Source organism: Gracilinanus agilis, chromosome 5 (assembly GCF_016433145.1).
Source record: "Gracilinanus agilis isolate LMUSP501 chromosome 5, AgileGrace, whole genome shotgun sequence".
Lineage (NCBI taxonomy): Eukaryota > Metazoa > Chordata > Mammalia > Didelphimorphia > Didelphidae > Gracilinanus > Gracilinanus agilis.
This window is the reverse complement of record NC_058134.1, coordinates 75,548,423-75,563,365: the sequence shown is the minus strand read 5'-3', so window position 1 is coordinate 75,563,365 and position 14,943 is coordinate 75,548,423. Positions and strand designations below refer to the sequence as shown.

Sequence of the window (14,943 nt, the reverse complement as noted above, 5' to 3'; positions counted from 1 at the left end):
AAAAGAGATTCTTTAAGAAATAAGTAACAAATATAGTTTTTGAGCAATTGAAACAGAACTTGAACTCATTTCTTGAAGATGCTAAGCCAGCACTACTACATTATGCCATGTTGCTTCTGATATACAAATTTCTTCACTACTTAAATTAAGATGATTTCCCTAAAATTTCCCTTTTAGATGCTGTGAGCAGTACTCCTTTATTTATAATAAAATGGTATTGAATATCAGTTCTGTTCTTTTTTTTATCTTTGTTGTCATTATTAAGTAATATTGTTGAACCCATAGAATGTTGCTTTAACTTAAGAGCTTACATTTAAAGAATATTACTTTAAAGAATATATTACTATCTAAATATAGCCCCCCCCTCAGGTGATAAATACATGGTTACAAAGAACTATAAAAGTGAAGAGGAAAGCATATTTAAATGAATCCCCAATTAATTTCTAAAAATGTCATACTAGCATATGCGCCAACACTCTTGGGGAGTCAGTCTTCTTTTCATGGTTAATTACAACCTTACCCTTCTCCAACCTGCTTCTATAGTCATTCATGGCTGCTTCTTTCCTAGCTTTTGTATGAGAGCACATATGTTGAAAAATATGAAAGTGCGTGCAAATGCAAGTAGATACCCAATTAGCCCCATTTTAGAAGTGCAATTAATACACAGAGTGGTGAAGATTTATTTAATGAAGTTCAATTGCAGGGGATGTACTCTGTGAAGAAAGTAGTAATATCTTCTTGCTTCATATAAATGTTGAATGAATGAAATTATGTATGAGAAGTAAAATTTTCTTTGGTATAAGGTTTTCACATTCATGTAATTTTCATTATTTTCATTTTCCTCAATTGGTAGAGGAGAATAGGTAATAGGAAGATCACATAGCTTGTATGGATTGTCTGCTTGTTGAATAGAGAGGAAAGAAGAGCGGTTTTCCTCATACGATTTTAGAAACATAATAGTGATAAAATAGCCAAACTTTATTTAGAACTTGTAAGTTTACAAATATTTTTACATACTGTCACATTGGATTCTTACTACCACCTCTTCAGGTAGAGGTTTGTGTTATTTTTATTTCTATTTCAATAATGTCTTCACCTGAGGTTCATAGGGGTTATGTGGTGTGTACATGGTCCTATGGCTATTGCTTGATTATTAGGATTTGAATGCAGACCTTCCTGACTCCAGGTGTAATATTCTATCCTCCTCTCTATCTAAAATGATCATTTTCATGTATCTATTAATCCAATTTACTGTTATTGCCACAGAAATAAGAGCAAATGCCAGCAGAGTTCCAAAGGCAAGGGTCAATTTTAAACGTTGTGAGAGTCATTTATTAGTATATTTCCTTTATTTCTTCCTCAAGGTTAACTACCATTGTTTAACTGCTGGGAAAAAATTAAAAAAGCAAAAAGCAGTGCTTATGGAAAAATAACTCCCCTCTCAACCTCATTCCCACTCTTATTATAGACTGTTTGAGATGTAAACTAATGTTACATCCTTTCTACTCATTTTATAGATGAAGTGCCTGGGCCCCTGCGAAAAGAGTTGACTTGTCTAAATTTCTCTTAGTGGACAAAGATTTGTATAATGACATCATGTCTCAAGGCTAGCTCTTCATTTTAATTAACATGTATGAGAATCTACTTGTTTCCCTAGACATAGGTACTGATCAACTTATGAAGCTCTCACACTTGTTCCTTATTTCTGCTCAAAAAATGTTATTAAACCCTCCCTCCCACCTCCAAAGATGAATGTAGAGATAAGACCAATTCTTGAGAGAGAGATTTTTTTTCCCTGTGATGAATGATATTGATTATATTACTTTCCCTGCTTATTCCAAAGTGGAGCAGGGTGAATTTCACTTTTATATCTGTCTATACCTCATTTGCACTCATAAAAATGACATCTGACTCTGGACCATTTTCATTACAATGACTTTCTATATTGTTAGGTTTCTGACATTTTGCCAATTAAAATGCATTTGGAAGCCCACTGAAAATGCTGCAATACTTGTTTTTGTTTTTGTTCTTCTGGATTTGGCTATGCTTGTTACCTAGGAAACAGCAATTGGGTTGGATTTTATTTGCTTCGTTGTCAGGCTGTCAGAGTTATGGATAAAGTTCTTAACTGTAGGATTGTGCAAGTGTTTCTTAAAGATAGGGAATATTTTAGCAGTGCTAAAGGAACCTTCTTCTCATCCTCAGGAAATAGATTTTGTCATTTCAGAGTCAACCTGACCAAATGGATCAAAGAGCTGGAATGAAGAAGATATTGGTTCAAGTTTCATTTCAGATGCGCAATACTTTCCCTAGATTCTAAGTTAAAAGACAAATTATTGAATCTTAAGTTGAGGTCCTCATGCCAGAGACCCAACAAAAACTCCTAACCTTCTTTCCCCTGCCAAAGTACAGTATATTTTGCACTTAAAGAAGTATTGTTTGGCTAAGGATGCCTGCTAAGTATAGTTCCATAGAGAATACCTGCAATGAGGGCAACATTATTTCAAAATAAATATATATTTTTTTCTTCTGAAAAGTCACAGACTTCCTTTAGCATGCCCAAAGTGCCTCTCTCCGCCAAGCAATGAAGAAAGCAAATATCTTAAGAAAAAGAAAATCTTTGTGATCTCCTCTGGAGAGGACATTAGATATTATCTAGGACAATCTCTTTCATTTTACAGAGGCAAAAACTAAAAGCCAGAAAGGGGCAATGGTTTGTCTAGTGATACAGGCAATGACAGAGCTCAGAGCTGGGATTTCAATTCGGCTCTTATCACTTCAAACTCAGATTTCTTTTTTTTTTCTTTAGTGACTGATGTGACTGTCTTGCTGAATAAAATGAATAATTATCTTCATAAATAACCAGTTCTAGATCTGACACTGGAAAGTTTCAAAAATTAGATTGAGAAAAGTCTATCTAATACTGATTTTGAAAGTATGGGAATAATGAATTATTTTAATGATGTCTCTGATCTAATAAGTACTTTATCTTAAGGAAGTTATAAACTTTTAAAAAATGCATTGTACTGAATTCTGTGCATGAGAAGTTTATATTTCAATCCTATGTCAAAGTGAAGATAAATGAGATTTTAATAAAACCAGTCAGTTTAAACACATTTCAGATTAGCGCTATTAGAAAAAAAAATTATTTCTAAGTGGATCCCAATGGACCTAATTGTTTTTGCTTTAAACAGTAATTAATCTGAATTATAGATTAAATTGTGCTTTTCATTTGTTTTATTGAAACAACCATAAAGACCCATCATAGTCCATGATAGTTTAATTTTTTAAAAAAAATCTCACATTCCCAGACTTGTTCTTGACTCATAGTAGCCATTCTCTTCATATGTAAGCTACATGTGCTCCATCAACCATGTTTGTATGCTGAGGTATCAAATACATGTACTGGCTACATTTCATCATACAGCCCTCCATGCCTTGCCCAACCAGATTAAAACGGAACTGAGAAATATTTAAGGAAATAAAAATACAATAGAACATAGATAATGCTAATATGTGTTTTTCTAAGTCCACATGGGACCTGCAGGGATTCTCATATGTGGTTTAGTCATCCTTTTTCTTTTTGATTTTGGCATCACCTTCTAAAAGTACCCGATTTGTCAGCATGATAACACTGGGATGCTATTATAGGGAAACAGAGAAATAATTTGCAGACTTACTATTTCATGGATTAGTGGGAAGAAATAATGAAATCCAGTGATGATGAACTAATTTTTCTATATCTAGAAGATGAAGAAAATATTGAAACAACCTTCTGTTTTTATGATTTGAGATAACAAAGCGTAAGGTGTAAACACCTGCCACCAAATAATGTTTATTAATAGACAACATATGCAATGTGCTCTGTTCAGGAATTCAAATGAAAAAGAGAAAAACAAAGGATGAGAGGTGGTTAGTGAGATGTTTTGGAGTCTCCCCTCTAGTCCCTTAAAACTGTACAGACAGGCTGTAGGGGTTAGTAGAAGAAACATATTTGTCTTGAGGAATAAAACATTACACTAACATCCTTTTACTTAAAGAGCAATTTATAGACCTCATCCGCTAAAAAAGACAAGGAAGGCAATATTATTTAGCAAATAAAAAGGAAAATGAAATTTGTCTTGATGTCAACAAAGGGAATTAAAGAAAAGTATTAATATCTAAAAGATAATGAAAGCTATCTCTGTATAAAGTAGTATAGTTGTTGATGATTAAGCAGATAAAGTAATAATTATAAAATTAAATATATGCAAATTAGGGGGCCTGGGTAATGTGCTTCTTAGCTTCTTGGGGGAATTAGCTAATGAGCTTACTGAACCGGCACTTCGTTTTGTAAAGGAATAGAGTACCCATTAAATACCAGAGCTGTAGGAAAAGAAAATGGCTATGAAGTGCTAGACTGGCACTATTCCAGAAACAGGCTTCAATCCCTAATATACTTTTGAAGACAAAGATTAAAGGTGATTTAATAAGCACCTGGGATATCCTCAGTATGATCAGGAAGCATTGCATATGCATGAAAATAAATCGTAATGTTGAGGTTGAGGTTGATAGCTTAAAATATTTTAATTATAGTACAATAGAATGAAGTATATAACATTTGAGGGATTTGGTGCAGTTCCCTACAACAATAAGAAGAAACAAGATTGACTTGACTACAATGAACTAAAAACAGATAGAAAAACAATAAAGCAAAGTTTTTTGTAAAAATGAAAGTTGTTGGGACCCTCTGATGGCCAAGACTTTTGTTATTTTGTCAGACCCTCAACCTCAGTGGAAAAAACCAACTCACATTCTTTATATTGCTACTCTATGCCCATTCATCACCAGAGAATAAACAGTGCTAAAAATGGGAGGCATGGGGCTACCCTGGTTTTTGGTGAAATCAGAGAATTGAGGAAGCAAGACTGATTTGGGTAGGAAGTCATGAATATCTGTATTCAAATTTAACCTCAGACTCTTACTAGCTGCGTGGCCCTGGGCAAGTCAGTTAACCTCCATCTTTGTCAGTTTCCTCATCTATAGAATTAGGATTGTAATAATGCTTTCTTCCCTGGATTGTTGTGAGGATAAAATGACATTAATTGTAAAGTGCTATTTACTATATGGATGCTTGCTATTTATTATTAATTGTTGCTGCTATTGTTGCTGCTGCTACTACTACTACTACAACCACCACCACCACCACCACCACCACCACCACTACACTGCTACTGCTACTGTTACTACTACTGCTTTTGCTTAGTCAATGGTATTGATTCTTTCCTAAGGAATGGTTTTAGTAACACTTCTTCTTTTGGGTGATGAAATTTAAACCAGTGAACTATGAAGATATGAAAATCTGAAAAAAAAAAGTGTATGGGGGAAAAAATGCCTTCTACATGGGCTTCTTTGTATAGTGAGTCAGATAGACTGAAGAGCTCTTCTTGCTAGTGTATCTATATTGAGCAACCAATGTAAATAGAGAGTACATTGAATCCAACATTTTAAATTAAGAAAGTGGATAGATATCTTAGGAAAGTGCCAAAGTTCTTTTAATGAATCTTGTTTCTCCATGAAAAGAAGTTCCATCTTTTTAATAGCACTCTGATTCTGGTAATGTTGTATGCCTTTGAATCATGAAACTGTTCAATCTTGGGCAAACACTGAAGTTGAGAACCACCTAGAGGGTAATTGAGAGGAAGATGGTAGCAGTAGGTGAGCAACATGTAATATATTAATTATATAAAAGAGTGGGAAAGATAATGCAAAAAAAAGATGATCTCACAGAAGTGACAGCCAGTGGAGAGCTTGTTTGCTCCATGAATACTCTTGAGATGTCAAGAGAATGGGGGAAAGGCTCCTAATAATCTTCATAACCACTAATGGGAACTTATGCTGGACATGGGCTTTATCTTTATGTTTGGAGGCTATGTCTACCTTGATGAATTCACATGTCTATTGGAGTTAGGAATATATGATTGAACAAACCACAAATATTAGAAATGGGTGGAATTTGAGACCACTCGATATAAACTCTTCCTTAAACAGAAGAGAAAATAGACCTACAGTAGCCAACTGATTCCCAATGTCTCCTATAGCTATTTATCATATGATGTAGAACTAGACCCAGGAATTCTGACCCAGAAGAAATTAGCACTTGCCCAAACTATTATGTGTAATAAGAACCAATGTTATTATATGTTTCGAAGTATGTTTCCCTATGTTTAACTCTATCTTTATAAAGATAACAAAGAAACAAAACGAAGTTGTCATTAGAGATTCTGATATACTGGACACCTCTCATGCTAAAATGTTCATTGCTTTGAATATTCAATAATAAATAAATATTAAATATATGAAAAGTTCTAATTGCAGTCATAAATTTGTGAGTGAGCAGATTTGGGCTGTTTAACAGTCAAAATGTGAATATCTGTTATTTAATTCTTTTTCTAATTTATTCTACAACTTATTTAACAGGCACCTTACCTGCAGAGGCAAATCAATATTTACAGTACATTAGTGCCACAGAGAATTTGAAGTCTTGTGATTAGGGTTTATTGCTGTTTTATCTACTCTTCAAAGTAACTACAGACATCAAACACCGTCAGCTGTCATCCTGGATTCAGTGACATTGCTCTAGTCCCATGTGTGCTTCATCCAGAGGTTTAATTATTGAACATTCTTTTCTTTGTATTTTGTTTTAATATTTCAAGGGACATACTTTGGAGATCTATATATTAAATAAACCAAAAGATTCTTGTTAAGAATATTCAATTAGTGCATGTTTTTAAATCCACTTCTTTTGCTAAAATTAGAGAGAAGCATTTGCTCTTCTAATGTTCAGATTGCTTTAAATTAGAAGTCATTTTTAATTATTATAGAGGACATAAGACTACTATGACATAAATACCTTTTACTTGCAGTTCTTTGGCAATAGTAGATTGATGATTTATACAATGGTGAGAAGTTCTACATCAATCTTATTCTGGTACAGAAATGGCTTCATTTTTGTAACATTTTGTTAGACTGGAGAAGTGATCTGGGCCGTATGTCAAGCGCATTTGTGCCTCATGATTCATTTTGTAGATAAGGTCAAGAAATTAATAGTAGTCCCTAACCTGAGATATGCCAGGAGCCTGTGCTCATTGATCTTATGCTGTCCTGAGTGCCCATTAGATAGTAGTGGCAAGTCTTAATGATTTTGAAATGCTTTTTTATTAACTAAAACTAAGTTCTGAGTTATTGGCATTGTATTAGAACATAATACTCACTGTCGAGTCAGTCAGTTAGAACTAACCTGAGTTCACATATTGCCTTGCATCCTTACTTCCTTTGGGACCTTGCAGCCAATTCATGAAATCACGGAATTTTGAATTTTTTTCAATTCAATTCATTTCAGTTAACATTTATTAAAGAACTACTGTGTGCCAGGTACTATGCTAAATGCTGTGGAGACAAAATCAAATAAAGCTGCTAATGGAAAATTGAGTTACCCATAAAGTTCAGTAAATTTGAACCCCTTTTTAAAGGAAGGCTTTGGGTAGTGTTTATTGCTGCTCTACCTGCTAGTCCTCTAATCTGAGGGTGAGACTACTAAAAGAGTGTTGAAAGTGACCTCAGTGGTCACAGAAATTCAATCTACTATCTAAAATGAATCTCCACTCTAAAATACCAGACAAGTAGTTATCTATATTTGATTGAAATCCACAGAGTGGGGGAGCCACTCACTACCTCTTTAGTCAGTTTTTAAAACCCATAACTTCTTAGTATTAATTCTAAGATAGAAGAGTAGCCAGGGCTTAGGCATATGTGGTTAAATGATTTGCCCAGCAAGTATCTGAGGCCAGATTTGAACCCAGGCCTGGCATTCTCTTCAATATCCTACTTAGTTACCCCTGAGGGTATTCTACTTGTGAACAGCTCTAACTATTAAACAGTTTTTATTGACATGAATTTTAAAATTGTTTCTTTATAACTTTTACTAACTGCCTCGATTCTGCCTTCTGAATCAGTACCAAACAAGTTTATTCCCTTCTCCGGGTATGTATTCTTCAGCTCTTCTTGTGGCCAATTTTGAGCCTAGTCCTCCATATTCCCTTGCATTTAGTACACTACATTGCATATAATGAGTTCACACTGAGCATTTGTACTAAAACTGTTTACTTTTTCAAGTTTATTTTATTTTGAAAATACTTCAAGCGTCACTCAACAGATCATTGGTATATGCCAAATAATTTTAGGGTTAATAATGAACCAGAGTAGGTTCTTTCACTTGTGTGACTCTAATGGTGAGAAAACCAGTAGGCTTCGTTGTTTTGGAAATTACAGTCATGTGTAGTCTGTGTAAGTACTGATGCCTGGCATTAAGTAACTCAGAATTAGGTAGGCTGTATCTTCTGTTAGGAAGCTGAAAAATTGTTTCCCAAGCTACACTGCTTATTCTGTACCCACTTGTGGGAAAGCAAATCCAAGTGAATCATTCGTCCTGTTTGAATTTGTCCTGAGGCTGAAATTCTGTATTAATATGGTCACTTTATTATGCTCTGTGGCTACTGCTGCTGATGGGTACAGCTGTGTCCTTTGTTATTTATATCTCCAGGGGTCTGACCAGGCTTCTGTTTGTTAAGCTTACTCTGTCTAGAAGATGAGGTGCTTTATTCTCTATTCTTTGGCTTCACAGTAGAGTTCTCAAAGACCCTCTAATATGAAAACAAAGATACAATAATATGTCAGTATTGTGCTTGCTCACAAATGCACTTCTGCATTTTCATTTGTGAGTTTCAGTTAGACCAACTTATTATACCATTATAGAGGGATTAATTTATCTTTTGTGGCATTTCATTTTTACTAAGTATTTAAAGTCAAACTTACTTCTGCCTTGAAATATTTAGCGTGATAGAATCTCTTTCAACTCTGCTATCCTATGATTCTTAAAGCATAATTAATACAATTATCCCATTTAAACAAACAAGGAAAAAACAACCCAGGATAATAATTTACATTTGTAGAACTCATTTCCTTTGAAGAGCCCCAAATGAGCTGAGTTTAGTGATATGTGAAGGCTGTTTATTAAGCTTTTCCCTAAGCTTTTAGTGAGGAAAAGGGAAAAAAAAAATCCATTATGCATGCCAAACTGAATCTTTAATTTTCTCTAAAGCTAATACTTTATAAATGGGATGTATCTATATTAAGATATAAATTTGTGTGTATTCTTTTTAAATGTAATTTGGATTTCTTACAGGTTGATGTTTTTGGGTAATCTTTCCTTTTTTCCTTATTCTTATCTCATTGGGTTTTCTCTAAGTAGCTTTGATTATAGTCCGGTTATAGGAGATAATTCAGGTTCTTCTGAATTGGTTTGGCTATATTTCCAAAAACAAGTTGTAATATAGAATATTTTATTTGCACATATTCCAGGTATGATTAACATTTAATTTGATGTCAATTTATTTAAAATTTAATTTAATGTGATGGCTGCTATACATGTTCACTCATATATTGACAAAAACAATATAAATTTCTATTTTATTAATAGTACCCATGTAAATAGCATACACACATGGGCTATTGATTTGTTAATTTATGTTACCAAGTTTTCTTCCAGGAACTTTTTTTGTGGTTATGTTAGTTTAACTCCTAGGTTAGGTGATTACTTCTCATAATTCGAGCAGTTGGTGCAATGGATAGAGGAGCACAAGATCTGGAGTCAAGAAGATCTGAATTCAAACCTGGCCTCAGGCACTTACTAGCTGTGTGACCCTGGACAATTTAATCCTGTTTGCCTCAATAACTTATCTATAAAATGACCTGGAGAAAGAAATGGCAAACCATTCTACTATCTTTGCCAAGGACAACCCCGACAGGGTCATGAAGAGCCAGATACTATTGAAGTGACAGAACATTAAAATCTCATACTTTGAAACGAAACTGAGTTTTGAGCAGGATGCTTACCTATATGACTTAAATATGTATAAATTGTCTAATTATTTTTAGAGAGATTTTGTAGTTTCAGCAGAGAGTACTCATTTTTTAGAATTCTTGCACTGAATCTTCATGGCAAAACCAAAATTCACTGTGTTTAGAAATCAGAAAATGGCTTTAAAATTATTTTTAATTTACATTTTTTATTTTTTAAATTAAAACTTTTAATTTTAATTTAATGGCTTCAATATATTGCTATTAATGCTTTATGTACTTGGCATTACTAGGAAGTAAACTTTATCAATTTTTAAGTATGAAACCAGTGATTCAATTGATTTCTATCTATATTCTGATGATCCACATATTTAATTTCACAGAGCTTCATCACTATATTCTGCATAGAGTAATGATTTGGGGGCATAGCTGAGCATACCAGTCTTCTACATAGTTGTGACAGAAGTTGTAGTCTACACTGGTGAAGGGTACCCATATATTGATGAAATTATAGACACTTCGGGTTTAAAGTTTTAGAGGTTACTTGTTTGCCACCAGAAATATTGGATTTTTAAATAGTGATATGTTAAACTCAATGAATATGAAAGAATCTCATAGTTACGAAAAATTATCTTTGTTTATTTACTTATTAAAAAAACAAAAAACCTTTACTTTCTGTCTTGGAATTGATACTGAGTACTAGTTCCAAGGCAGAAGAGCACCAAGGGCTAGGCAATAAGAGTTAAGTGATTTGCCCAAGTTTACACAGCTAGGAAATTTGACATCTTTAATCATAGGATATAAGCAAGTCAAGGAAAGACTCCATGGTATCACATCCCTTCAGTGAGCCATTTTAGTATTTACATTTTTATTCATGAATTTTATGAAAACCTTTACTTTGGTATCATTTTAAAAAGACAATGTACATTTCTGTGCTTTCAGATATGCCCTTACATGTACGACGAAGCAGTGACCCTGCATTAATTGGCCTTGCAACCTCTGTCAGTGATAATAATTTTTCCTCTGAAGAGCCATCACGGAAAAACCCCACGAGGTGGTCTACAACAGCTGGCTTCCTCAAGCAAAACACTTCTGGGAGTCCCAATACTCGTGATAGGAAGGTAAATACCATCTATTTCTATTGTGCCAATCAAGTATTTGTTTGTTTTTGGAAATTCATATTTGATCTTTGGCTTTAACCTTTGGATAAGTCCTATTTTTCTGTGTTTTCCCCAAGCTCCCTTCCCCCCCCCCCAAAGCTTTTATTTCACACTATTTAAAAAAAAATTAGGTGTAAGTTGAAATAGTTATCCTACTTTATGTAATTATTATATTTTGCTTTAATGTTATGTCAATTAAATTCAACTAACATTTATTTAGTGCCTACTGTGTGCAGAGGACAGAGATTGGGTCTGGAAGAGACAAAGAGTTGAACAAAGACATAATTTCTGTTCTCATGGAGCTTATGTTGAGTAAAGACCTATTTTATAGATAATGAGAGTTGTATAACCAACAGCATGTGAAATCAAGAAAGCAAAAAGAATATCGTTGATAGAAAGGATCTATAGTGTCCTCATAGATGATATATTATTTGAGTTGAAATTTAAATGAATTCAGTAGGCACAGAATGTTAGGGAAGAATATTCAAACAACAGTATGAACTAGGATACAGGAGAGAGAAAACAGGGGACAGAGTGGGTTAGCTGGCCTAGAATATAGTGAACTTGACATAAAATACAAGGAAAATGGTAACAGATTGTGTACGGTCTGAAGTGTGAGGAGCAGAAGTTTGAATTGATAGTTGTACCTCATTATCTGAGGTCTTGTTTTCCCAGGTTTCATCACCTGGGATGCTGTGTTGGTCCACCTAGGGAGAGGAGCAATAGTTTCTTCTTAGTCAGTTCTTCTGCTTTCACTTTCACTTTTTAAACTTGAACTTTCAGGTATTTTTTAAAGGTTTTTGTTTCATATTGGGGGAGAGGACGTGAAGCACCTAGCTGAAGAGCCGAGAGGGAGAGAGCACACGTTTATGGGGTCAGCAGATGTTTGCTCATATCCATGGTAGTTCTTGGAACAGACCAGGAGCACTATTATTACTTGCTAAGCAAACCTTGTGTCTCTTTATAACTAAAAAGCCTGTGAACACAGTTTGTTATCAAGATAGCCCTGGAACTGTTCAATTTTCACATGGTTTGCCTGAAACAGTAGCAATTTAAATGTGCTTTAGTATAATCAGAGCATGAGAGTTCAGATGTTAGTTTTATTAACTGCTATCCTTCTACAAGGCATTTAGCCTCCTTTTGATTCACCTTTATCCTCAATAGAATGTGGTGATTGACTGCACTATATATCTCAAAGAGTTGTGAGGCACAAAGGACATAATGCATATAAGATGTTTTATTATCTTTATTCACGTCCACTTGTTTTAGTTTTATTAGCCAATTTAACTCAGGTCATTTGTCAATTAAGTATATTTGTACCAAGTGGGGACATTCTAAGTGTGCAATCCTTGTCAAGTCACTTAACCTCTCTTTGCCTCAATTTTCTCATCTGTAAAATGAGGATGATAATATGGGTAGCAAATGGGGTGATAATTTTAAAGCATTTAGCACAGTGCCTGGCACATAGTAATCACTATGTAGCAATGTTAACTATTCTTATTATTGGGCAGTTAGGTGGGTCAATGGGTAGAATTCTGGCCCTGAAGTTGGGAAGACTCCTCTTCTTGAGTTCCCTCAAGAAGCTTACTGGCTGTGTGACCCTGAACAAATCACTTTACCCTGTTTGCCTTGGTTTTCTTATCTATAAAACAAGTTAGAGAAGGAAGGGGAAAACTACTCCAGTATTTTTGCCAGGTAAACCTCAAATCAGGTCATGAAGACTAGTTAGGCATAACTGAAGTGACTCAATAACAGCAACAAAATTATTATATAGTATCAAGCGAGATGGCATCTATTTAATCACCAAATTAAATATACATTTATGTACTAAAAGATTGTTTGATATTAGATTTTTCCTGAGCATAAATGCAAAAAATGTATGTTTTTTACCTGTTACTGAGTTTTTTGTAAAAGTTCACAACATCTCACTCAAGACAAAAGATAAGTCCAAGCAAACTTCTGGGATGAATTTGGAAGAACGAGCACAGTAACTTATTTTTACCTCGAGAAGGCTCAGTGTCAGAGAATTTTTGTGGTTTATGGAGTAGAATATTCTAATAAGTTTTAAAAAGGGCAAAACTTCAAATATTCTCCCTCATACTTGTTATATGACTGTACGAATCAATCTCTCTTAGATTCATGTGGTTTTCATCACTTAGCAACTAAAGATGCAGATGGGGTTGTGATCTTAATTGGTGGAAAGAATTTGCACAGGGATGAAAGCACAGATCCTGGTCCAATGAATGAATGAATAATTTTTTAATTGGTTACTATGTGAAAAGGACATATTTGCCCACATGGCTAGGTAAATACTCATAAATATTAGGAACTGAGCTGTGCTACTAAGAGATTTCAATATGTTGGAAATTACATGTTTAAAATAGTTTTAGCTTAATCTATGAACTTTTGAAATATTGGAAAGAAGCCATAATTCTTCAGTATACTTTATTCTTTTAGAATTGAAATTCTCTAGAGATCATTTATGAATTTATATTTATTTATTAGGTTGTAAGAGTTAGAGTTGGAGAGAACGAAAAGTACATAGTCCCATATCCTTTTTGAGCTAATCTGGGTTTGCCACTCATTTCCTCCTGTTTCTGTTCACCAGCCAAGAGGAGTCAAGCCAGGGAAAGTCAAAAGGGCTGTGCCTACTTCTAGCCAAACCCTGCATGAGTTCTGCCCCACTAGCCAAGTTCCTAGGCCAAACACCAAAAGCCGAAAAGACCTTACCACTTCCCTAGTTGCCTCACTTATAATCCCATTGATGTCACTCCTATGTCTCCCTGGCTGGAAAGACCTGTCATCAGTTTGGATCAAAGTCCAGTCTTCTAAACACTAGGAGTCATGGGGGATAAGAGGAGAACACTTTCTGGAATGCCAGTGGACCAGGAAGCTTATGGTGTCTTCCCACAGTTCTTATGCTCACTCAGTGAAAGGGTAGGAATGTTTCAAAACTTTCCTTTCTAAAAGGATAAAGGGGTATAATTTATATTAAATTCATACAGCTTAGAGTTTGAGCCTCAAAGAATTCACTGAAAAGGCATATTACTATAAAACTCCTAGTTTGTGTTCTGAAATGTGGGGAAAAAAGGCAGCTTGATTCATGACTTTTAAAAAAAATGTTTTTCAAAGTGATTTCAATGCTTGAAACAGGTTTAATTTGAGGATGTTTCAATTAAAGGTTTTCAAAATTAATTCTTAGCTAATTGGCAATTTACTGATAGTGTTTTATTTTGAAATTAATTAGGAAGGGAAATAGGATCAAAGGATTTAGATTTGGGAGAGGTCTTATAGGTAATCCAATTCAACTGTCTCATTGACTACTGAGGTACTGAGCCAGAATAAAGTGATTTATTCCAGCTTATCCAGATGCTAAGTAGTAGAGGGAGGTATCTAAAACAGGGTCATAAAGTCCAGGGCTCTTTTTTTCCTTTACCTCAGTGGTATCAGACTTAAATGGAAATGGATGCCTGTACCCTGCATATTAATTTAGAAAACCACATATTAACATTATCTAGGCTATGTTATATTTTTATATATTTTGTTAAACATTTCCTACTTACATTTTAATCTAGGAGTTTGACTACTATCATTTATACCATATTATCCCCCATAACATTGAGTTTGAAGTATTAGTCTTTTGATTCTTCTGCCACAAGCAGAAACTCATATTATAGATGTATTATTTTGGGTGACCCTTAAAAAAGACACAACTTTTAAAGTATTTATTCAAAACCTATTCTAATTTCCACTGGCACTTTTTGTTATTTTAATTCTTAGTGGCTTTTAAAAGCAACTTATTCCAGTTATGGAAGTTTCTCTCTCTCTCTCTCTCTCTCTCTCTCTCTCTCTCTCTCTCTCTCTCTCTCTCTCTCTCTCTCTCTCT

General features: G+C 34.3%; 1 protein-coding gene across 11 annotated transcripts in view; it reads left to right on the top strand.

The window, feature by feature from the left end:
- PARD3 (par-3 family cell polarity regulator) overlaps positions 1-14,943 on the top strand; it is a 756,723-nt gene that overhangs the window by 346,733 nt on the left and 395,047 nt on the right. For all 11 annotated transcript variants that reach the window (XM_044677679.1, XM_044677682.1, XM_044677677.1 and 8 more), the window contains exon 4: positions 10,840-11,018. In XM_044677679.1, coding sequence (XP_044533614.1) covers positions 10,840-11,018 — 179 coding nt within the window. The remainder of the gene's footprint in view (positions 1-10,839; positions 11,019-14,943) is intronic.